Raw genomic sequence first — 23,924 nt, 5'->3', positions numbered from 1 at the left:
CTTCCTTATACAGATGTTGTTTTTTTGACAGTGTCAGTGCATCCCCCATCTCAAAAAAGATATATTAGAAACAGTACAGAGAAGGACAACAAAAATGATTAAGGGTATGGAACAGCTTCCATCTGAGAGGTTAAAAAGACTGGGACTATTCAGCTTGGGAAAGAGACGACTAAGGGGGCATATGGTAGAGGTCTATCGAATTATGAATAGCGCGGAGTAAGGAAGTGTAATTCACCCCTTCACATAACACACGAACCGGGGTCACCTGACTAAATGAATAGGCAGCAGCTTTAAAACAAACAAAAGGAAGTACTTCTTCACACAACACACAGTCAGCCTGTGGAACTCATTGAAAGGAGATGTTGCGAAGGCCAAAAGTATAACTGGGTTCAAAAAAATAATTAGATAAGTTCATGGAGGATGGGTTAAAAAATGGCCAGTAGCCAAGATAGCCAGGGATACAACTCTATGCTCTGGGTTTCCCTAAGCCTCTAATTGGCAGATGCTGGGAACAGGAGTGCCAGAACGTTGGTAGAAGTTGGGGGATCATGAGGCCCTGCCCCTCTTGGTGGCACCTCCCCCAGCCAGGCCGGAAGCCAGAGCTGGGCAGTGGTAAGAGCAACCCAGGGAGCCTAGGCTGTTGTGGGGAGCCCTGGTCCCTCCACCTGCCCTGGGTGGGTGGGAGGTGCCCAAGAGCAACCCCTGGCTATGTCCCCATCCCCCAGGGGCTGTTCTGTTCATTCCCTTGGAAGCATCTGGCACCGGCAACTGTCAGAAGATAGGATACTGGTGTAGATGGACCCTTGGTCTGATCCAGTGTGGCCATCTTATGTTCATGAGAGATAATACTCAGCAATGCAAAATACTGGCCATGAGGCCATGGCTGGTATTGCACTGTGGGTTTGGGAGGAGTCTCAGAATACAGGCATGGTGTGTCAGTGAGCACTATGAGAGATGAGAAGGCTTAACTAACACCGCCTAAAAGACCTGATCTAAAGCCCCTTCAAGTCACTGAGAGTCTTTCCAATGAGTTCAGTGAGTTTTAGATCACACCTTCAAACCTCATCTTAGTTTCAGATGTCAGAGGAAGCTGCAGAGAGTAAGAAGAGGACCAGAGTACTCTATAAGGAGGAAATGCTGACTCACATTAATAGAGCGAATATAAACTTATATGCTCCTGGGCTTGTTCCTTTACCATTTACTCTTTCACTTGATAAGACAGTGATAAGGAGAGACAGTTTTCTGATCTCTGGGGCCTCTAGCAACAAAAAAGACAGAAAGAGATCACTGAAATGAATGGGAAATAAAGACACCACAAGCTATAGTAGCTCCCAACACTGTGAACTAAACAAATCTTGTTAGCGTTGCCTAAAGGGGTATTTCTCTAGTTAGAAGTCCCTTTTTCCCCAACCCACAGTTGTGGCCTCACATATAACTTCCTTGTCTGATATTGCGGGCCCATAACATTCAGAGCACTGATGAAGATTTTATACTGCCCCTCTGAGTTGTCCACTGTTTGTAACCAGGATAGAGAACATTCTCAGTACAGAAACACCCATTACACTGTAATTAGCTAAAAATGACAAAGTGCAACTATAGAAAACCTAGAGCCTTGGTTTATAAAGGCAACCTGGATGAAAGTGCTTTTTTTTTTTTTTTTTTTTAGTTTTAGCTTTTACCATCAGTCTCTGAATAAAAACCCTGAGCATATGAGACCATTTACTTAACTGGTCCTTGACTAGAGAAATAAAAAGAGATTTAATCTACCTTTGACACCCTACTTGCTCTTTGTCAGTGCTTTCCTCTCTTATATTCATCAGTCACCCCTTGACAAAGGACTGTGAATCACAGTATTCTCTCACAGTCTAACTTTTTTCTCTTGTTTCCTTCCCGGTTTCTTTCAGCAGATGGCAGCTCCCAACACCACTGTACCTATTTTGCAGCAGTCTCTCCATGAGGCAGAAGGTGGAAACCTCTGGCTTCCTGTGGGGCAAATTTACATTTTTATAGTAGCCATTTACTTGATGGATAAGAATGTAAGTATGATCACACTACTAGCCACTGGAATATGATACAATCCAAGACCATGAGATCACTCTGACAAAGGCAGAAAAGAATACAGATCACAAGACATACAAGTTTTGCTATATTAGAAACATACACACTAATGACAGGTTTCAGAGTAACAGCCGTGTTAGTCTGTATTCGTAAAAAGAAAAGGAGGACTTGTGGCACCTTAGAGACTAACCCATTTATTTGAGCATAAGCTTTCGTGAGCTACAGCTCACTTCATTGGATGCGTACTGTGGAAAATACAGAAGATGTTCTTATACATACAAACCATGAAAAAATGGGTGTTTACCACTACAAAAGGTTTTCTCTCCCCCCACCCCACTCTCCTGCTGGTAATAGCTTATCTAAAGTGATCACTCTCCTTACAATGTGTATGATAATCAAGTTGGGCCATCCTGGATTTGTGCTGGAAATGGCCCAACTTGATTATCATACACATTGTAAGGAGAGTGATCACTTTAGATAAGCTATTACCAGCAGGAGAGTGGGGTGGGGGGAGAGAAAACCTTTTGTAGTAGTAAACACCCATTTTTTCATGGTTTGTATGTATAAGAACATCTTCTGTATTTTCCACAGTATGCATCCGATGAAGTGAGCTGTAGCTCACGAAAGCTTATCCACTCTCAGGAGCCAATGCCCCACACTGGTAGCTTCTCCTGCATGGCTGTACTGTTCCCAGCCCTGCCCATGGGGCTCCTTGCCCACAGGTGCCCACCCCAGTGGCCATGCTGGAGGAGCTGCCAGTGCAGGGCACTGCGCAGCAACTGATTTATATCCGCGGATATATATTTTGTATCCATGCAGGGCTCTACAAATCATACCCGCCGATATTGCATACCTGTACTGGCATAATATGTGTTAGCTTTTGGGGACTGTTTCTCAGGGAGTTGATAATAGATTCTGTCCAATAACCAAAACAACAGTGATTGCTGTAATTTTGGGGTATGGTAAAGATTAAGTTAAAACCTATTCAATAAAACCATATTTCTGTATCAGTGCTACAAACTGTGTGATGACTGAAAACTTAAATCGAACTCACTGCAGCCTGAGTACCCGTGTTAGAAGCTGTGACATTCTTTCTATCCCAGAGAAGTCCCACAGGCAGAAGACTGCTATAGAGCATTCCACCAAGCAGTTGAGGAGCCTCCCAAGGGTCAGTTAGGATGTGGAGATGGGGAGCAAGCAGTGAAATCCAATAGAGACTTTTATGTCTCTTGTTTGGGCCAGGTAGGAAACCTCAAGGTCTAGGCCATCTGTAGTTTTTGCACTGGAAGGTGAGGAAAACTCCTTGTGGGCAAAAATACTCAAGTTTATTTCCTGCTTTTAACCAGCATGTGTGATGTACAAAGCTCAAGAGAGAGCCTTCTAGTGTGGTTGATCTGGAGATAAATACCTAACCAGTAATGGAGACACGACCAATTTTTGGCAGACTTATGTTGGAAATAACTATGGAAACATGGTCTTAACTAACAAGCTGTTTACTTAGCATGTTTAACGAGTTATTACATACAGTAACTTCCTCAGTCCTTTTGCAGTAATGCCCTATTCTCATAAAGGGCTCCAAGTCCATGGTCTGTGAACACAGACAATACACTTAAAAACAATTATAATTAACTTTCGTCTTAAGAACAATTATATTCAACAACAAACAAAAAAACTACACAGACTTCCTTGCCCCAGAGTCTTCAGGCTCATAATCATGTTCCAAAATGGGTTTTAACTTGGCTTCTTCTGGCTGTTTCTGTGCCTCCTCTCGCCTGCTCCCATCTCTCAAAAGTGGAACCAAGGTCTTCCAGTTTTTCCCTGAAACTTATAAGCAAAGTGGCTATTAATGTTTTTTTCCTATAGAAACAGACTAGAATATTCCTGGTTTCCAAAACAGAGGAAAGCTGATATAAATATAAAGCACAAGTGAAGATTTTATTCTTTTAAGAGTTTTATTCTTCTGTCAGTTTTCCATTCTTTTAAGGTGACAAGTGCATCCACTGATCTATGAACTGGGGTTCTTCTGCGCTGGCTAGTGAGCTACTGAACTGTGGGGTTGGGGCATCAGAGAGTGGCTCCTATGATACACTGCTGCCATCTCTACCCAGCTCACCAAGGTGTGCCACTCATTACACACCATCCAAAAACATCCAGAGTGAGGAATTTGAGGGAGCTAGAGAATTCCAAAAAATAAAACTGCAAAATGAATACAGGGTTAGCTCATTTTAATCCTTTTGCCCACTGTGTTCATTTAACAGCAGTTCATGTAGCTATTGGAAGTCTCACTAAGAGATGTATAAACTTGCACTACATTACGCTGCCTTTATAACCAAATGTATAGTCTACTATCGTCAGAATATGGGAAGAACCAGAGTGTTTCCATGCATGGATTCCTCACCTCTGCTAGACTTAAAAGAAAAACTTGAGTTTCGCTTCAAGCCCACGCTGTATCCGGGCTCCTCGTTGATTATGCCCAGATTAGTGTTCCACGTGGACCAGTTCACCTCATCGACTCTGGAGAGAGAAAAAGAGTGATGTCATGTTGAAGGGGATCTAATTTATTCTCCAAAAAGGGATCGAGAGTCTCAAGGACCTCATGCACAGTATAACTTTGTCACGCAACCAGTTCTCTGTGTGGACAAATTACTCATAGATAATTCTTGTAGAATAGTAATTACTACTCTTGAAGTACTCAAGGTACACAGCAATAATCCTGGAATTTTTGTGAAGTAAAGTGTTGTAGAATGGTGCTGGCCTAATCCTTGTGGCTGATTAAAGCTCCTGTGGGTTTAATATTCTGTATTAAAGTCCCTAATATACCAAATAAAATTCTCCATCTACTGGATATTTGCAAAAGGCCACTCTCAGCCTGAGGACCGAGGCAACTGTCCACAAAGAATTCTGTAACGTTCACCTGAGGAGAAACCAGCCTGACTCAATTAAATTTATATCATACTATGCAGAGAAACACCAACGGATTCCATGGTCACACTCTGTCCTTGTGTCCCAGGGCAGAGGGTTGGCTGTGGGCTGGTGAATCCATGAGTATGCAGATCCACTAACCAATCACCACACAAGGAAGAGTTCCGGCTATCGCAGGCCTGCTGTGTAACAGTTCTGCCAACGCTTCACGGTTTGGCAGGGAATGCCATAGACGTCCCTGTTGCATAGGTCAGATACTCAATCTCTGCACTCCACTAGGATTCTCCCCACTGAGCAGTTTGCGTCACAGTGGCCCAAGAAGTAAAGCAACGTAGAATCAGATATCGAAAGAAAAAGGCTCAGTTGCAGTATCTGTTCATTATCCGTTGAATTATGATGCTGCTTTGAGTCTGACAGCAATGAGAGGACACAATGCTGCTATTTTAACATAGAAGGTCTGCTTGGCATTCTGGCCCTTCTCAGACCCAGCAGGCTGGACCAAGTCTATTGCGAATTGGACTAAGAACCTATTTCACTCAGGCCACTGAACAGCTATCACTTAGTGTAATTTTTGGTCATCCTAAGTTTAAGAGCTCTGCATCCCATTACCAGTTATTGAGCCGTCCCAGCCTGTAGATATGTTTCTGTAAAAGATTGTCCATTTAAAATAAAACCAGGTTACCTGAAACACCATCTGTAATCGTCCTTGTCATCAGGCGTGGTTCCCACTAAGACTCGCTTCCCGGATCGGAATGAGCTTATCATGCAGTTCAGGTAGCTGTTTTCAATATTCAAGATGGTGATGGCTCTCTACCAATTGAAAAAAGCAAGGGGAGTGGGGAACAGCTAGCATTTAACTATATTTATACAAATGTTGAGTCCTTTCTTTATAAAACAAGAATCCCCGAACTTTCACCTGCATTGTCAGCCTAGGGCAATGATCACGCCAACCACAAACACAGGAAATTTCTCTAGAAGTGTGTCTTTTAAAACGATGGATGATTACTGTTATGTAGTTAGAACTACAGGGTTTCTTTTCGTACACAAAAGCTGACATGACATTGTCTGCAAACCTGGCAGAAGGCACTTGCTTTCATCCAATGCATAATCTCTATCTTTTCATATTCTGATCATAGTTTTCCAGTGTCAAGAGCCTAAATGCCTTCTGGTTTTTGACTTTGTTATTGTCTAATAATAAAAATATTTATTTTCTTAAACTGCAAACATCTGTGAAATATTCAGTGTACATCGAGAACATCTGCTTAAACAGTGCATCATACACCAGATGAGGAAAGGGGCCAAGGACAGTCATACAGGCTTGTGCTCATGGGTAAGGAATCAGGAGATCGAAAGCCATGAAAATCTGCAAGTTTAGAAACATACCAATCCCTCCAGATTCCCCTTAAAGTGCTTATCCCCCAAGTTCTCTTTCTAGTTCCAACATAAAACCAGAACCCTTGGGGGATCGACAAACCTGGAGTTTCCAGATGCTCTTACTCTCTTGTGCGATTTTGTTCACAGTTTCCCCCATCAGCGCAATCAGCATGTTGAGCAGGAGAATGTAGGTGAGGATGATGTAGAGGACCAACAGGATGACAAAGACAGACTTAAACCTGTAGTTCTCAGTGAACTCTAGATCTCCCATGCCAATGGTGAACTTGAACAGCTCCAGGCAGGTGTAATACAGACTGTTGTATGACATGCGGCCACGCTTCAGCTGGACTGATCGGGTGCAGAGAGAGCTGTTATTTTCTTGTCCCTCATAGTCATCTTCAATCAGAGTCACCACAGCTGTTGCAGATGGGAGGAGCCATGTATACAAGAAAAAGTTACTCAGAGATCATGCTCATTTTGCAAACAATGAAAAACTTGCAAAGATGTATCTGATTAGACACAATATATTGACGGCCATCGACTGCAGGTGGAGTTGTGGGGAGTCAGAAGCTCTGAAAAATCAGTCCCCAGGATTCTAAAGTTGGGCACCCAACATGGAGGCATCCAAAATTAGAGATTACTTGAAAATGTGGTGTCTCAGTTTCTCCATCTGTGAAATGGGAATAATGCTGCTTGGCCAGCCACTTTGAGATCTATGGGTAAAAAGCCCCATTTAAATGCTAAGTAATAGTATTCTTTATTTTTTTATGTGGTAGAGATTTTGTACGGGGGCGTGATGTAGATTTCTTAGTTTCTAGTTGGTAAAGGGAATTCTAAATTAACTGAAAAGGTAATTTTTGCTAAATCTCATTGATTCTCTAAGAAAAAATAACTCCCAGGGTGACATTACCTGTGGAAAATCCCAAGAGAAATACTAGGTAGACAAACATGAAACGACATAAATCCCTCAGGATCATCTGCAACATGGAAACAGAACATTTTATAGGACTCTAACACAAACTGCAACCAAGAGTGGTGGAAGGTCCTGATTTGGCTCCAAGAAGGAACTATACAGTGTGAACTCACTGCCCTTGCCTTACACCATGACTGCATTTCCTAGTACTGGCTTTCAATATAGAGAACATTTCCTTTGCATTATTCATAAAACCTATTACATGCATATGCAATATATTTAATGCCAAATATATTTTCAACTTTTCATGTGTGAATCAAGCTAAGACAGTGTGGTTCTTTGTCCCCCTCTATAGGCTGCTTGGCTAGACCACATGAAGAGGTCAGACTTCTTTGTGGAGAAGGCCTGAAAATAATGGAGGAGAGGAGAGTTAACGGACATGAGCCTTTTCAGACTCACTGGAACAGTTAGTAGATTCCCCCCCCTCCCCCACACGGTGAAAATAAAGCTGCTCTCCCTGGTTTAAACCATAAGGTTGAGTCGGTGGCTCTGTGAAAATTCAGCAGTGCTTGCCAGCTGCTCCCTAGACTGACCTTCTCAATCATGACAGAGTAAATTCCCATCTGCTGGAAGCCTCGGGTGTAGTACAGCATGTTAGTCCAGCCCAGTGCCAAGGAGAACACCATGGATGCCACATAAAGTTCCTGGCCACAGAAGTACAGCACCACTGAACTCAACAGTAACAACGAGTGGACAAAGCTGAAAGACAAGCATGGTCCAAGCAGAGTGCAGATCCACCCAGTTAGGCAAGAAAGGAGGGATGAAGACATAAGCAGTGGGCTCAGGAACTCCCCAAAAGCCCATTAGAACCCACCTGGACAGGCATGTCCTCCTAGGCCAACCTCCATCCCTTGAAAGATTCTTTCCTTTCATGCTTCACTTGTTTTCTGCACCCTCCTCAATTCCTCTCCCCTTGATAACTCCCAAGTTTCCCACATATCCCTGTTTCTCCAACCCCACTGCTGTTCTTCTGCCTTGCAGGGTGTCAGCAAGACAAGCCACAATTCTCTGTGTTGTCCTCGAGCGCTGCTCTCTCTGGTACTCCCTCTCTCTCACCACAGAACTGGCAGCAGTTCAGGAAGCTGCCCTGTGTAGCAGCCTTCCGACTGGAGAAGGCAGAGGACTCCAATAGAGTAAAGCGGAAGGTACCATTGGGGACAAGAGAGGTTTCAGCTTGGCCCAGTGCCCAGGGCATTGGACTGCAAGTCAAGAGTCCTGGGATCTATTCCTGGCTCTGCTGCGGGACCCAGTCAGTAAACCTCTCAGCACCTCACGTTCCCCACCTGTAAATGAGGGTTATGACCTGGCGCCACCTGTGTAAAGTGCTAGGAGAACTGGGGGATGAAAAGCACTGTGCTTATTTCAAAGCCTGTACATGAGCTGCCTGGCTCAAGCCAAGGCCATGAGTCCCTCAGGCTCCTAAATGCCACATTCAAAGGCAAATAAAGAAGTTGCTGAGAAGCTTACAAAAGAACCTCACTGTAACTGTCAGCTAGCAGAGTCTTCAATGAGGGCCGCCTCTGCAGGAAATACTGTATCTGCAAAAAAAGGAGAAGAAAGGTCAGTTTCAGGCTGGCAAGTAGATTTCCACTGCGAATCTGCCGGGGGGACCCATCACTCTGTATCTAAGTGCTGACTGTTATCTGGATCACACTTGTTGGAAATGCTACTGCAACCATTGCCCCTGTAAGTGCTCGGGAGGTCTGCTGAGCCAGGGCCAAGCTGGGAAAAGAAAAACAGCTCACCCTAAGTTAGCTCACCACAAGGACCTCTCAAAAGAAACACACATTCCAGTAAGCATGAGCTTCAATTAGGGTTATCCCCTCAGTGTAGCACTACTCTGGAGCTTGCAGCTTGGGTGGAAGACAGCAGCCCATTTGCTCACTGGTTTGAGCAACTGTGATCACATTGTATTTGCTGTGCGTTCTTTACATTGGCCACCACACAGTAACAGGTTTCAGAGTAACAGCCGTGTTAGTCTGTATTCGAAAAAAGAAAAGGAGTACTTGTGGCACCTTAGAGACTAACCAATTTATTTGAGCATGAGCTTTCGTGAGCTACAGCTCACACAGTAACAGTTTGTGTTTAAAATAGCACTGATGATCTCTAAAGTCCTTAATGGTGCAGGCCCTGGCCTATATTCAGTACCCCGTTAAACCTTGTCTCGGCTAGTTCCTGTGCTCAGGCACTCCTAGACTTTGTAGGGCCTTCCTTCTCACACAGTAGCATGACAGGCAACTGCACCTTAGCTTTGCAGGTTTCAGAGTAGCAGCCGTGTTGCAGCCTGTAGCTGCAAAAAGAAAAAGATCACTTGTGGCACCTTTGAGACTAACTAAATTGTTAGTCTCTAAGGTGCCACAAGTACTCCTTTTCTTTTAGCTTTGTAGCTCAGTAGAAACCTGACAGCTCCTGGCCATGCCATTGAAAACTATCTGCAGCTTTCGAGTGAGGGATGGACTCGAATAGCAAGTAGCCCAAATCAAAGGGGGCACCTATTTTTGGCTCCCACCTATCCACATGGCTCTAAAGAGACATTTCAAAGCTCTTACCCCTCTGAAAAAGAAATAGAGACCTCCCAGCACACTCAGGATCTCTCCGGTGACTCGAAAACACTCCTCAGTGGTGTATTCAAATTTGAAGGGAGGCTGCATAACACAGGAGCAAAGGGTCAGCACAGCTGAAGATGGAAAAGGACCTGTCTGCTGAGCAGTTGAAGGTGCTTGGCTTCCCCTAGGATTGGTCCCTAAAAGCACTGCTTCCTCCGTTCTCCAAGGAGGGGCTGGAGGAGGAATCCTTCCTCTACGCCCTTTCTCTTCCTCACTCAGAAAAGAAGGAAGAACCTTTTAAGCTCTGGCACCATGAACATGGCAGGCATGCCTGGGAATTCATCTCTGGGGTGGTCACACTGATGAGCATGACCAGTGAAGTACCTTTCCATGTTTCTCCACAGGTCTGAAGTAGGCGGCAATGGTGAGGATGATAACGTGCATGGCATAAACAAAGAAGTTGAAGTAAAATAGGCGTTTGACGAATCGGTCCCACTTGTCCTGCAGCAGCCTGTTCAGGGGCTCTACCAGCAGCATCTCATGGCGATTCTGCGAGGGGGACGAGAAAGAGAAGAAATGCGAGTCCCAAAGAAGCCAATACACACATAAGATGAGAGAGCACCTGCCAAAGGGCTTTGCAAACAGTAAATGAAACCTCATTGACCATAGCGAACACATTCTCCAATCCCCAGAAGGCAGGGAAGTGTCATTATTCCTGCTTCACAGATAGGGAAACTAAAGTAGAATGATTTGTCCAGGGTTGCACAGTGAATTAGGAGCAGAGCTGAGAACAGAAGCCAGGAGGCCTGTCTCCCAGTCCCCTGCTCTAACTATAAAATGTTTCTCTCAGGAACCCAAAAGAGTGCCAGGGAATGACATACAACACAGGGGCTTGCTGTATGGCATGACCATACTCTTACTTGTCTGAGCAAACACTCCTGTGAACAGTACTGCTGGCTTCAAGCCGAAGGGGAATGTTTGCAATAAAGAGTCCTGGGATTAGCTTCCACAGTCAGGTGGGCAAAAGGAATGTCAATGCATAGACTCGTGCCAAGAACAAAATTACATCTCTGCACTGTTCCTGATCACTATTTACTTGTAACTAAGGATGCAAACCTTCAGAGACATGCACTGTACAGAACGCAGCTGACCACTGAACCCAGTAAGAACGTGTAGAGGAGGTTTCATACTCACTGGTGTTTTGCTGCTATACGCAATGATCTCAAGCACTGAGTTTTTCTCACATGTGTCTATGGAGGACAGGTCATAAAGAGATGAGTGGACGGGTCCATAGGCCCATTCGGTGAACTTCCTAGACAGATGCCTACACTCAGGCTCTTTGATCTCTCGTCTAAGGATATAGGCGAAAATCTAATCATAAAAGAATAATATGTGACCAACATTTCAGCTGTGGTAGATTTTTTGTTACTCAGTTTCTCAACAACACAGGAGGTCAGATTCCTCCCTGGCTTAACTGCACTGATATCAAGCCATTGGGATACTGTACAGCTCACAGCTTGCACTATCCAAAAGCCAGTGATCTCATTGGGTTCTGGAGAATGGGCAATATGAATGTGGCAAATGGGCTAATGCAGTAACACAAAGAAGTGTCTCTGATCTCTTCCAGTTAGGATTTGGGACTATCTTTGGCCTCTGAAACCTAAAACAGACATCTAGAGGCACCTGTTTCATATCCCTTTGAGGTCACTGTCTTGGTGAATGGGAAATATTTTGGAATTGGCCACGTCAGCCAATCAAAGATGCGCTTCCTACTCCACCTGAGATAGCAGCCAGGGCACTTTTACTGTTTCCATCTAAGCTGACATACATGTAGTGGTACTACATGACTCCCTCTGGATACATGATCTAGACTATGCCAAAGCTTTGCTTTTTAAACTCCAGTGTTAAGTCCTGCAAAGTTTTCCACCATCTCGGTCTGCGAGGCCCAGGCAGCAAGTAATGACATGGACCCAGTGTAAATGTTTTGATTATACTGTGTGTCATTTGAAAGGGTAACAGGTATGTGTCCACCTACCCCTATCTTCCCTTTCTTTGCAGCCAGGGTTAAAGGAGTCAGTCCCTTCTTGTTAGTGATCTCTTCCAGCTTCAGCATCGGGTTAATTTTGGCACCAACGATCAAAATGTTGTTATACACCTTTGTTACAAACTTGGTGTTATCTTTGGTGTTATCTGCAATCTCCACAAGGGCGTGCAGAACTGTATTGCCCATAGAGTCCTGGCCAGCTATATTGGCTGGATGATACGGATTCTCCAGGAGAAATTTCACAATGCCTAGCTGGTTGGTGCAGGCAGCCAGGGAAAGAGGGAGTTCACCTAATGGCAAGCAACATGAACCACTGGTCAGAAAACTCACCATATGTACAAAAGTCACCTTTATGAGCCTAAAAGCGAAGGAGAATGTACAAGTCTCCACCTCCCACCATGACCAGACAGGGGTGAGAGTTCTCCATCAAATACTGTACCAAATCATAGTCTCATTGTAAAAATTGTATTTCCCTATAGGACTTAAGCACTGCATAAAACTTGTGCAGGCCCTCTAAACATGGATGAATGTCACTCACTAGGGAACATGTTCATACCTTGCTAATCAATATAGACTGGGGTTATCTGGACCCAGCATACGAAGAGTTGAAAAAAAAAGAATTCTCGAATTAGAAATGCACACTGAATGGTCCCTATGTATTTTGGTTAAAAGGACTGAATGTCTTAAGGGAGTTTTCCACACACACACACACACAAAAAGACTTCTTGTGTTGGGACCTCACACACTAAGTTTTAGGCAGAAAAAAAAAGTGCTTGGATTATAATATCCTCTTCCCACTGAAAACAGATGGCTATAGAAATATTGAGTGCAGGGCTAGAAGGTGCCTTTAATAATGATACAACCCATCAAGAGATACAGAGGTAGTTCAGAAGACAAATGAGGTTAGGTACCCATCTTGCACTGAATATCAATGGGAAATGCATGCCTAACTGCCTTAGCTCCTTTGTAATCCCAGTCCCCATTAGGGAAATACTAGGGAAGGTTGGATTAGCCCCCTTGCTATTTGTGGGTCATCCAGTCCCCCATAATCAGGAGTATTTGAACAGCTCACATTTGGGACAACTCTCTTGGTTACTTGATCAGTGACTGAAATCATGTATCATGCTCCTTGTTTTCCCTACCAAAATAAAAGCCCGGTTTCCCTTTGATTTTTCTGAAGAACTCTCCGTGGGCTCTTGCATGAACATCTGCTCCATTTTGGACCAAGAGCTTCACCAAGTACATATTCCTCCTCTCGATGGCAATGTGGAGAGCAGTCTGACCTAGGGAAACACGCATCAGACCATGAAAATCTCACATCACATAACACAGAGAAACAGCTGCCAGACACTACAGGCTCTTCCTTCAGAGGTTAATGCAATGCTGGTGAAAAGGGACAAACTGAACATCACTGGAGACTGAAGTGCTCTATTTATCAACAGAATGGAGCCCACAGAGGCAGCAAACACAGGCTTCCTTGCACCCCTGCCAATGTGCTCCCAACCCTATTCCAGCAATGTGCAGCTAGAAAGGAAAGAAAATTAGACCACATTAACCAAACATGTCACTGGCATAAATAGCAGGTGTGATCCAGGTATTTCAGGAATACAAGTGCTGACTAATCGTCAGGCTCTCTGGCACTTTGTGGTTCTGCTTTCCTAGAACCAGAGCTTCATTCTTGGTCACATACAGAGAAACGTCTAAAGGGCTCAGGGGTCCTGTGTAACCAATCTTCAGTCTTTCTATACAGACTTAGGCTCAGGCAAGGCCAGACATTCTTCCAGCTGCCTCTCTTACCCTTGTAGTAGTTGTCAATATATTCTGCATTAACTAACTCTTTCAGATTGCCTGTCTTCTCTGCAATTTCCAGAAGCAGGGGAATCGTATCATTCTTCCCATCATGCAGATTCAGCATGGCTTTCAATAAGCAGGTTTTCCCAGTTTCCGGCTCTGTAACACAAAGGGTTACAGCTATAAAAGGGGGCATTACAAACCTGCCCTCTGACACCTAGGCATGCAGTAATAACAAGGGATCTGGGATCTTCTGAATGGATGGAAGAACCTACGGACATTTAGGGTTTCACAAATAACCTCTCAAACTTTTCTGAAATTTCCAGCATCTTTATAGAGAATTGCCCAGTCTATGGGAAACTCCTGCATGACACAGAACCCCCTGCCATGTCTTACCATGTATTTAAGTTAACACCATGCTGATCTTTTAACCTCAGCAGCGCTGCTGGAAGAGGGAATTGGCATTTGGATGTATCTGACACTACTGGGTACCTTTGAACTCATTGTCTGTGAGATGCTTCCGGGTCTCATGGAGATAGATCAGCAGGTCATTCAGATCACTTGTGTCACCTTGGGCTACAGCATCAAAGATCCTTCTGCGATCATAGAACTTGAAAGCTTTTTCTGAGCAGCTTGCAATGGAATTGGTAGATAGGAGCCTAACAAAGATACATTTAGTTACTGAAACGTAAGGATTAAGCAAGTCTCTTAAAAACCACCAATTATACTTCCATTACTGGCTTTCAGTGGCACACACATTAGTGAATATTACATATATGAATTGTACAGTCTATAAGATCATAAATGTTTAGACAAACAGATTTACTGGTGAAATTATGTTTTTACTGGTGAAAAGTTAAGAACAAGAACTCAAATCCAGTTAAGCAACTAAGTCTAACATCTGATCACGCTCCTGGGAGCTAAGAACTCCCAAGTTCTAACCCCAGCTCTACCACGGATTCACTGTATAGCTTTGGGTAAATGATTCAGGGCAACATTTTCAAAGGTGCCCACTAATTTTGAGAAAGACACCAAAGGGTTTGATTCCTGGAGGCACTGAGTTCACTCCTATTGATTCATTTGGAGAGTAGATTGTATTCAGAGATACAACTCCAGGATGGGCAATAGTCATTAAATGTACCATAGTATTTGGGATACTTCCCATTCTTTAAAGCGTAGGAAATACTGAAATATCTGCTGTAAAAGCAAATACTTTGGTGCAATGGGTAAATGCTGAGTTATGCAGCCCAACCCCTGTCATAATATATATCCAATATATCAGGAACTTACTTGGCAAACTGATTGTGTATTTTTGCCCTTTCCATATTGATATTAAACTTGATGACGGGAGCAGAAACCAGGTGGTCCATCTGGTACAAGGAGTCCATGGGCGCCATGTTCTTATCGCTGTCCCCCATCCCAAAGCGGCCTCGTCTAGCAAAGATGTTGCTTTTGGGCAGCTGCTGTACCTTGGTGCTCTGGCTACCCTGAAGGCTGTCAGGGGTTCCCAGAAAGGAATTCTCACCATCTGTGTGCTCGTCCGTGACTTCAGAGTCCTCCACATCAGAACTGCCAAGTTTCCTCATCTTTCCAAGGATGGATGACATGGCCAGCAGGCTGCAGGGAACCCAGTGACATTAATACTGCCACCTGATAAACTATGTGGGAGCTTAGTCTGGCTTCGGTTAGGACTCTTCACCAGTAACAGTTAGAAAGGGAGTTGCTTTCTTTTTCTTTTAAGTGAAGGTGCTGGTTGCCATTCTGTATTACCTGGGAAGGTACAGTAGCAATATACACTTTCTACTCACTGCTCCTCTCAGCCTCATTCCTGATCTGGAGAGACCAACCACTGCTTTGGGTTAAGAGAGGAATTCAGCCGGTCTGCTGATATGATTAATAAGGGGGTCAATTGGTGCCAATTGTGGTCATGGTTCTTGTGATGTGGTCACTTGTTCACTAAGGCTGGGGCTGTATCTTTTCTGTTCTATTCATTGACCTCATCACCTCCAACTCGTTTCATACAAGCCCATCAAACAGCTATCAGATGGTACATTGCTCAACCACCACCACCGTTCTGGTGATAAACACTGATTTAGTATTCTGCTTCACAGACAGACCAAGCCTCTTCTGGCTTGCAAAGCTCTGACTTACAGTAAAAGAATCAAGAGTAAGGTCTTGAAGGAAATTCAACAACAGAGATTCTCCCCCCACCCCACTAGCCAGAACCTGGCATACACTGGGAAATAGTGTGGCAGACTTATAGAATGTTACAAAGCCAGGAGCAAATAAAAATATATACATGCTAGGAGGGAAAGAGAGTAGGGCCAATATCAGGTCCTTTTGCATGCTGGGGAGGAAGAGGAAACCAAGACACATGTAGCTCTTGTAAGGCTTATGGAAAGGTACAAATTGCTACATAGGCACATTGATCTGGTATGGTCCTGGTATCCTGTCTTGGAAGACGCCAATATCTAAAATGAAAACCTCACTAACAAGGTAGTATCTGGTACTGTGAAGAGAAATTTTCCTCTTCGCCCCTGCAGCAATCCACTGATGCCCTGAAGCATAAGGTTTCACTGTTCATGTCTTCATCTATATATATTTTTTACTTTGTTCATGAAAGAATTTTTACAATATCTTACTATGAACATGAAGAGGAGAAACCTAACACGAAGGATCTCGTCTTCACCAGCCATGAAGCCATCCTCAGCAAACAGGCTACTCCCCACCAGGTGAAGCACTGAACTGTTTGGAAATTGACTCATAGCTCACACTGTCCTGTCCTTTAGCATTTTGTTAGGCAGGCAGCTTGAGTCTTCCGCATGCTTCAACGTAACTATTCACTCGAATAGCTCCTAACCTGAAGGAAATATCCTCAGTATGTGAAATCAGTGCACAGCAACATTCCCTCTGGGATGATCCAGCAAAGAAGAGGCTGCAGCACTGATTAATAAACCAACTGATATGGAAAATCATTTTTACTACTTCTGCAGAATCACGCCAGTTTCAATTATTTTGGTAATTTATTTCAAAATAGCTGTCAGCAAGTATGCCTGTAACAATACAGACACACCCAAAAATTCCCCTGGGAGTAGAGTGTTAAAGAAACCCCTATGACAACCCAGCTCCTCTTTCTCTGTCCCCTTCTCCCCCCTCAGAGCCCAGCTGTGGGGCCAGAAACCCACAACCCCTCCCCAGAGCCCACCTGCGGGGCCCTCCCGGCCCAAGTAGCCACATCCCCTCCCCCCCACAGAGCCCCATCCCCCACCCCGAGCCCAGGGATCCAGAGGGAGAAACAGCCTGATGCTTGGTCCCAGGCTTGCACAGAGTTTCCTGCACACGGCCCTCTCCTTCCCTCAGGGCATGCAGGGAACTGCCGCTGCCAGAAACCCTCTAACTCCCTCTTCCTCCCTCCAGCAGTGTCTTCTATGTGCAAGCTGGGCTCTGCCGAGTCCAGTGGCCCCTAGTGGCAGCTAGCAGTACTGCAGTCCATTTTGGTGGGGGATAGAAAATTCTGCACGCGTGTTCAATTTCTGCAAAATTCTTCACTGCACAGTGGTGGAGAATTCTCCCAGGAGTGAAATTTTACACAGGATCATAGGAGCAAACTACATCACCTCAGATTATCATAGATCCCTGGCAAGGAGAAAACAACTCACACCTCTTTGCACATGAATGATTAAAGCTCAAAGTAAATTTCTTTGTTTGGCAACAACAAGGCTCATTCTGCTCTCAGACCAGGGTAAATCGGGAGTAACACATTTATATGAAAGGAGTTGCACCAGTCGGTAAGTAACAGCAGAATCAGGTCCATGGCATCTACCACAAACAAGCTCTCTTGTTCTCCTTTTGCCCATCTGATGAGAGTCAGGGGACACAAGAAGGGGAGAGGGAAAGTTGTGTTATTTTCAGGATAAGCATCAATCAAGAGAAGCAGGACAAAGTAAGGAGCTGACACTAGGGAGAGCAAATGAGAAAGGAATGGAGAAAGAAGGTGTGCTAAAGAAATGAATGAAACAGGTGTCCAGCAAGTTTGAAATGTCAGATGTTGCTGAGAGAGATTTGGAGGACAGGACTGAAAGAAGACGCTAAGTTGTTGTGAATGGGCCTGTTAAAAGCACATAACTAGAGGGGTAGTAATTAGTCTTTGTGGGTAGAGGTTAAGGATATTACTCTAAATGTTGATCTATTAGCCAGTGAACTGGGCCTCAACCAATGTCTTTGTGCATGAGGGCTGCATCTCAGCCATATGGTAGCAAAGAGATGTTTGGCTAACATGGGAAATTACCACCTACTGACTTCAGTGGAGTCACAGTGATGTCTAAATGGTGTAAAAGACTGGAGAACCGGTTCCAGTAAGATAGCCACTAGACAGGTGGACCTTGGAAGCTGATAGTCACCTCAGAGATACTAAGAAAGCAAAAAAGGACAGGTTACTCTAGATGAGTAATATTCGGAAGGCCAGCACTTTGATCGTGTTTGATTTACGATAACAACAGATATGCTAAAATGAAGGGTTGTTGTTGCCGTGATGGTCCCAGGATATTAGAGAGACAAGATGGGTGAGGTAACATCTTTTATTGGACAGAAATTGGTCCAATAAAATATATTACCTCATCCACCTTGTCATGCTAAAATTAAGACTGTTTCTAGACTGTTTTCTTATTAAAGTGTTTTAAACAGCCATGTGTACATGCAGTGTGATCAAGAGGAAATGAGGCAAACACTGATACATCGAGGTGAACGTGACATGCAGGTAGGAACTACTGTTCATATCATTATTAGATATAAAATACTCTGGAGGATCAGAAGTAGAGAAAGCATTTCACTGTACCCCTTTTGAACTCTGACCCAGCCAGATTTGAGAGTGTGTGGAATGTCCTCTTACAAAACATTTCCTGAAATCCCAAATTGTCTGGAAAATCTAATGCTTTGAAAATAAGGGTTTTTGAAATCCTGCAACAGCAAGTGCCCTCCTCAGCTATAAACAGACCTTCATGCTAAGAATTATTATGTATACAAGCAATAGCTGACCAGTGACCTCATACGTGCTTATGGAGGCGAGTTAGCAAGACCACAGGTAAAGTTGTACCAGGATCTTCAGTTCAGTAGGATTCATTAACCTCTAAATCAATGGCACCTGTACAATTTTCTATGGAAGTAAACATGGAATGAGAATGTTGTTGTCGGTTTGACTTTTCAATAACCATACATAATATGTATCGAACAAATTCTTAAAATATTCATAAATATACATTTACAGCATCAACCATAAAACAAAAATAGAAACTGTTAAAATGACATCTACCATAATTTAGCTGTGGGGTACATTTTTGCTTAAATTTCCAGTTCTGTGGGTCCCTCACAAAAATAAACTGAAATAAATAGAAAAGAAATTTTCCTAATATCTTAAATGATTCTGCAAACAAGAAATAATGCAAAAAACAAACAAACAACTAAAAACAAAAAAAACACCTTTTCATTTACAGTTTGATATTAAAATACTTAAGAACTATAAAATGTTCCCTGAAATAATCAACAGTGGGTTTAAAGAATGAAAAACACTGGCAAACAAAATATTCATGGGTTTTTGGTTTGGGGTTGGGTTTTTTTCAGGGAAGAGGGGGGTGTCTCCTTTAAGCGAATGCACATCTGGCAAAAAATGCCAGACTGGAACCTGGAGACCTTTATTTCTCCACAGAACAGGTACCGTATAGGCAGCAGCCCAATGACCTTTCTCTCACTGCCTTATCAATACGCCATCACCCTATTTTCATCATTCCAAAAGCTTTAGTTTTAAAAACGCTTGGTAGAAACTGCAATAATGATAGGAAAACTACTCAGCCTCATACAGGTCTGAATTTGCAAGATGTAAAATCTTCCACAGAGACTTCAAAATTCACTGGAAAGATATTTTGTCTTTAAATTTCTCATGTGCTATCCGGATAAAATGTACCTAATTTGGGCTCTTCTAATCCAGTGTATATCAAAATTCAATCCTATACAACAACCAGATAAAAGAAAATATTGCTTACAAGAGACTCCAATCGAACCACATCTAGTGATAAATACCAAGGGGTAATTTACAAACAATGCACAAGTATGCTATTCAAATATACATGCAAAGACTTACAAAAGCTCAAAAAAATGCCACCTTCTGCAAAATAATCCCGTCTCAATAAGTACTATCTGATCTACAAGTCCTCTCTTCTTAGGTGATTCGTTTGGAGCAACATCACAGATCTTCCCTCCACTTCGGTTGTCTGCGGGATTGTTCTACACTCTGAGGATGTACACTAGAACATGAACTTGACTAATATAATAATTAAGAACTATCCTAGAAGCAGAAGTAACAGCAGCAGCTATTCCCGAGAGTGTATCAAAGCTCTTTACAAGAATCCCAGTTTGTTTTTTTCAAATTACATTTAGCAATGGACACTCCTTTCCAGATTTCCTTTTCACAGATACATTCAGCCTGGGAAAGTCAGTTATTTTTGTGGTTCAGCTGTACACATCACTTAACGTGAAAGTTTGTAGAGATCTTTTCTGAGATCGTTCATCTTTGCAGTGGCTATTAGTGATGTTATAATAAAGATCTACATACTGTCCAAGGAAGAGTTTGATTACAATCAGAGTTGATGAACTTCGAAAACCAATTTAAAAAATCCAAACACCATTTTATTAATCTGTTTATGCACCGCGTTTCATTGAAATAATACATGCTTACCTTAGTCAGCTGTGAAAAATTAATGTAAGTGCAGCTTGAACACTTGAAGTATTTCCTTACTTCAGGCAGGCTGGTTTTATTAATCTGTCCTTCTGTCTAGGATATCTACATCAAGGAATAGGCTAGAAAGACAAAGCATTTCTAAAAGATATGCTCTAGCCCAGCCAGAAGTTTTGGACTCGATACAGGAATCACTGGTGAAATCTCTGGCCTGTGTTCTGCAGGAGATCAGACTAGATGATCACAATGGCCCTTTCTGGCCTTAACATGTATGAAAAGGGATGCTGCAATATTCACAGCAAATTGAATTACATTCATCAGAACAGCCTACGACATTTTATTCAGAACAAATAAAATGCCTGTTTATTAATGCTGAAGCATAAATTAACAATGGGCCAGATCCTCGGATAGTGCTACTGGAAGGAACTACTTCTTCACTGATTCCCCAGAGCTGGACTTGATAAGCGAACTAGGTATTTGGTTGTAGGAACATGTGCATTTCCTGAAAAGGTGAGCATTTAGCACCTGATCTACCACTGACCATCAGAGTTTGAGTTTATATTCAAACAGCAGGGTTTGATTCTGTTCTGGCTTACCCAACAATACATCTGGGGCAATTCCTTTTGAAGTCAATGGAGTTAAACAAGTGGAGAAGAGAAGAGTCAAGCACCCCAGTGTCCACATTCAGTCATAGATACATCTCCAGATTTCAGACATCCTGGAAACAGAAACTCTCAGTGTATCAATAAAGGAAAATTAGAGCAGCCAGAGGAGTGAATGAAACCAGAGACAGAGTAGCAGTTTGGTACAGCTGGAGAGGGTTGGGGGGAAGTGAGGGGACAACACACACGCGAAAGAGGATTAACATAACAAGAGGAAGACGGCAGAATCTGAGCTTGCCTGCAGGAATGTGTGACCTACAACTTATCCTATTTATGTCTTGCTCAGGGAGTCACTGGAGGCAAGTTTCCGGCAAAATTTCTTTAGAATCGAATGGATCCTCTACTTAAAAAACAAAAATAAAACAAACCTGGGCACTTGTCCCCAGTATAGAGTCTGCTATGGGAAATATTCACATATTGAAGGACATAAGACAGCTTGGTCCCTAATTGATCTTGCAGCCAGGCCTCTGCCTAGCAGATTGTTATGCAAGATACCACATTTCCATAGATAACCCAAAGGAAAAGTCATTTAAAATAAAACCTCCTGGAACTGTAGTGGCTGTTTGTCAGCTCTGTGTGATGAGCTCACAATTGCTGAATCAATTGATGTAGGAAGGACTAACACTTACGGATTCCAAACAGGAAAAAGACTGAAATGTATCCAGCACTTCTAGATAAGAAAAAAGGGCAACATGGAGCAGCCAACCGCAGCCACTGGGAGCCGGGACTGGCCAAACCTGTGGACGCGGCAGGTAAACAAACCGGCCCAGCCCACCAGGGGCTTTCCCTGCACAAGCGGTGGAACAAGTTTGGGAACCACGGCTCTAGGCAATTCGAGGACAGATGAAACACTGCAGTTTTATACCAAAATGCACCACGTACCAAAGCTTTTCAACAGTGTCAGAAATTGTATAAGCCAATTTCACAATGGATGATTTTTGAAGCGCCTAAATTAAAAAATAATGGCAGGTTAGGGCCCAATTCTGATCTTTATTACACCAGTGTAAACAGGATAGATTCTCCAGATCAGATGAGATGCATTCAGCATAAGTCTGGGGGGGCTGGCCAAAGTGGCTTGAATTCTGATTCTGATCCCACTTACACTGGGGTAGCTCCAGTCCAAAAGAATCACTCCAGATTTTTCACCAGCATAGGAAAAGTACATAATCAGGCCTACTACATCTGAACAATGGAGAACTGCAGTGAGGTCCAAGCCTACCGGTATCTACCCATCATGCAGAGAACAGGAGTCTTCAGAGTGAGTACAACATGCTATCTATAGAGCTAAGCAACTTATATGGCCCCCATTACGGTTGTACCACAGGCAAATAGAGAGAGATCAAGTGACTTGCCCGAGAAACCTGCGGCAAAGCAGGGAATTGAACATGGGTCCCAAATCCCAGGCTAGTGCCCCCACCACAGGGCCATATTTCCTCTCATATCCTTGCTCTGCACATTGCTGTCATGACTCACAGCAGTCAGTCTCAGCAAAACAAGAGAATTACAATGCACAGTGAAACATCCAGTAAACCTCATTATGCTGGACTGTTCACTAAGATAATCACATCCAGCTTTTCAGAACTATGAGGAAGGAAAGTTAAGTGCTTCAGCTGCACTAGCTAGATTTTCAGTCATAATTCAATTATCCCTATTACTGCCTTTTACTTCCAAAAAAACAACACCCCGGAGGCGCTGTGACCATGTCTCTCATGCCCCCTCTCGCTTCCTAGGCTTTTCTTCATCTCTTTTTGCTAAGTACTTCTTCTGTCTCCATCTCCCATTCCTGGCTTCAGACTTTCTCTGACCCTTCCTACCCCATGGATGCACATTTTTAGAACACCCTCCCATTTCCTGTGCATCAAGGAACTCCCCTCCCCTTCTGATCTCCCTTTCTTGTGAAGATGCTCTGCTCTTCACGATGTCCTGCTCTTGCCTCACCTACAGGTCTCTGCACCTTCCCACGCTTCAGCTGTTGTCCTAAATACTGGGTTTGTTTGTATTAGACTTGGCAGGGACCTGGTTTGGGTGTATCATATAGCGTGATCAGTATACTTGCAGCAGCATATAAATAATAAAATGGTGAAATTTACCCCTGTGCAATGGGTCCTACATACATCTGAGGCTTAAATGGTGCCTCAGTCTTGAGTAAACTCTGCACACAGGAATGAATTTTACTCACCGAATATCCTTTCTCATCAGGTGGCAAAAGACAGAAGTGACAAGAGATATGCTAGGAGCTTTAACAAACACAACTGGTGATGGGGAGGACTGAGTTACTCCAGAGAATTATTTCCCGGGTATCTGACTAGTAGGTCTTGCCCACATGCTCAGGGTCTATCTAATCGCCATATTTGGAGCAGGAAGGAATTTTCCCCCAGGTCAGATTGGCAGAGACCTTGGGGGAGGTTTGCCTTCCTTTGTAGCATAGGGCACGGGTCACCTGCAGGTTTAAACTAGGGTAAATGGTGGATTCTCTGTAACTTGAAATCTTTAAATCATGATTTGAGGACTTCAGTAACTCAGCCACAGTTTAGGGGTTTATTACAGGAGTGGAGTGGTGAGGTTCTGTGTCCTGCAATGTGCAGGAGGTCAGACTAGATGATCATGATGGTCCCCTTTGACCTTAAAGTCTAGGCGTCTATTAATCAGGGAAATTCTTGTCTTGATAAAGCATAGTAATGAACCATATTCCAGATTTTACCAGCTCCCTGAAACTGGCTTAGCTGGATTCAAGGATTACTAAGTGGCAGCTGCAAAGACCTAGTTTTTTAAGGGGAAATATTATTGGCTCCTAGCGGTATCATTCAAAAAAGGGAAGAAGACCTGC

The 23,924-nt window shown here is 43.4% G+C and overlaps 1 protein-coding gene across 2 annotated transcripts in view; it reads right to left on the bottom strand.

Annotated features, from left to right (window-relative positions):
- Nucleotides 1-2,747: 2,747 nt before the first annotated feature.
- Nucleotides 2,748-23,924, bottom strand: part of LOC140899684 (transient receptor potential cation channel subfamily V member 1) — a 35,306-nt gene continuing 14,129 nt past the window's right edge. Inside the window, exons 2-16 of one of the 2 annotated variants that reach the window (XM_078849194.1) lie at nucleotides 14,999-15,325; nucleotides 14,201-14,367; nucleotides 13,715-13,867; nucleotides 13,060-13,200; nucleotides 11,909-12,207; nucleotides 11,068-11,244; nucleotides 10,258-10,422; nucleotides 9,877-9,972; nucleotides 8,795-8,865; nucleotides 7,861-8,026; nucleotides 7,265-7,331; nucleotides 6,455-6,771; nucleotides 5,663-5,790; nucleotides 4,457-4,572; nucleotides 2,748-3,882 (exon numbers count right to left, since the gene is read on the bottom strand). In XM_078849194.1, the coding sequence (XP_078705320.1) occupies nucleotides 3,731-3,882; nucleotides 4,457-4,572; nucleotides 5,663-5,790; nucleotides 6,455-6,771; nucleotides 7,265-7,331; nucleotides 7,861-8,026; nucleotides 8,795-8,865; nucleotides 9,877-9,972; nucleotides 10,258-10,422; nucleotides 11,068-11,244; nucleotides 11,909-12,207; nucleotides 13,060-13,200; nucleotides 13,715-13,867; nucleotides 14,201-14,367; nucleotides 14,999-15,315 (2,532 nt within the window). In that variant the 5' untranslated portion in view covers nucleotides 15,316-15,325 and the 3' untranslated portion in view covers nucleotides 2,748-3,730. Of the gene's footprint in view, nucleotides 3,883-4,456; nucleotides 4,573-5,662; nucleotides 5,791-6,454; nucleotides 6,772-7,264; nucleotides 7,332-7,860; nucleotides 8,027-8,794; nucleotides 8,866-9,876; nucleotides 9,973-10,257; nucleotides 10,423-11,067; nucleotides 11,245-11,908; nucleotides 12,208-13,059; nucleotides 13,201-13,714; nucleotides 13,868-14,200; nucleotides 14,368-14,998; nucleotides 16,853-23,924 lie in introns of those variants that run through there. The other variant, XM_078849195.1, reaches the window with a different exon arrangement.

Source organism: Lepidochelys kempii, chromosome 17, assembly GCF_965140285.1.
Source record: "Lepidochelys kempii isolate rLepKem1 chromosome 17, rLepKem1.hap1, whole genome shotgun sequence".
In the NCBI taxonomy this organism is placed as follows: Eukaryota; Metazoa; Chordata; order Testudines; family Cheloniidae; genus Lepidochelys; species Lepidochelys kempii.
Note: the sequence above shows the minus strand (reverse complement) of the source record. Positions and strands in the feature narration are given on the sequence as shown.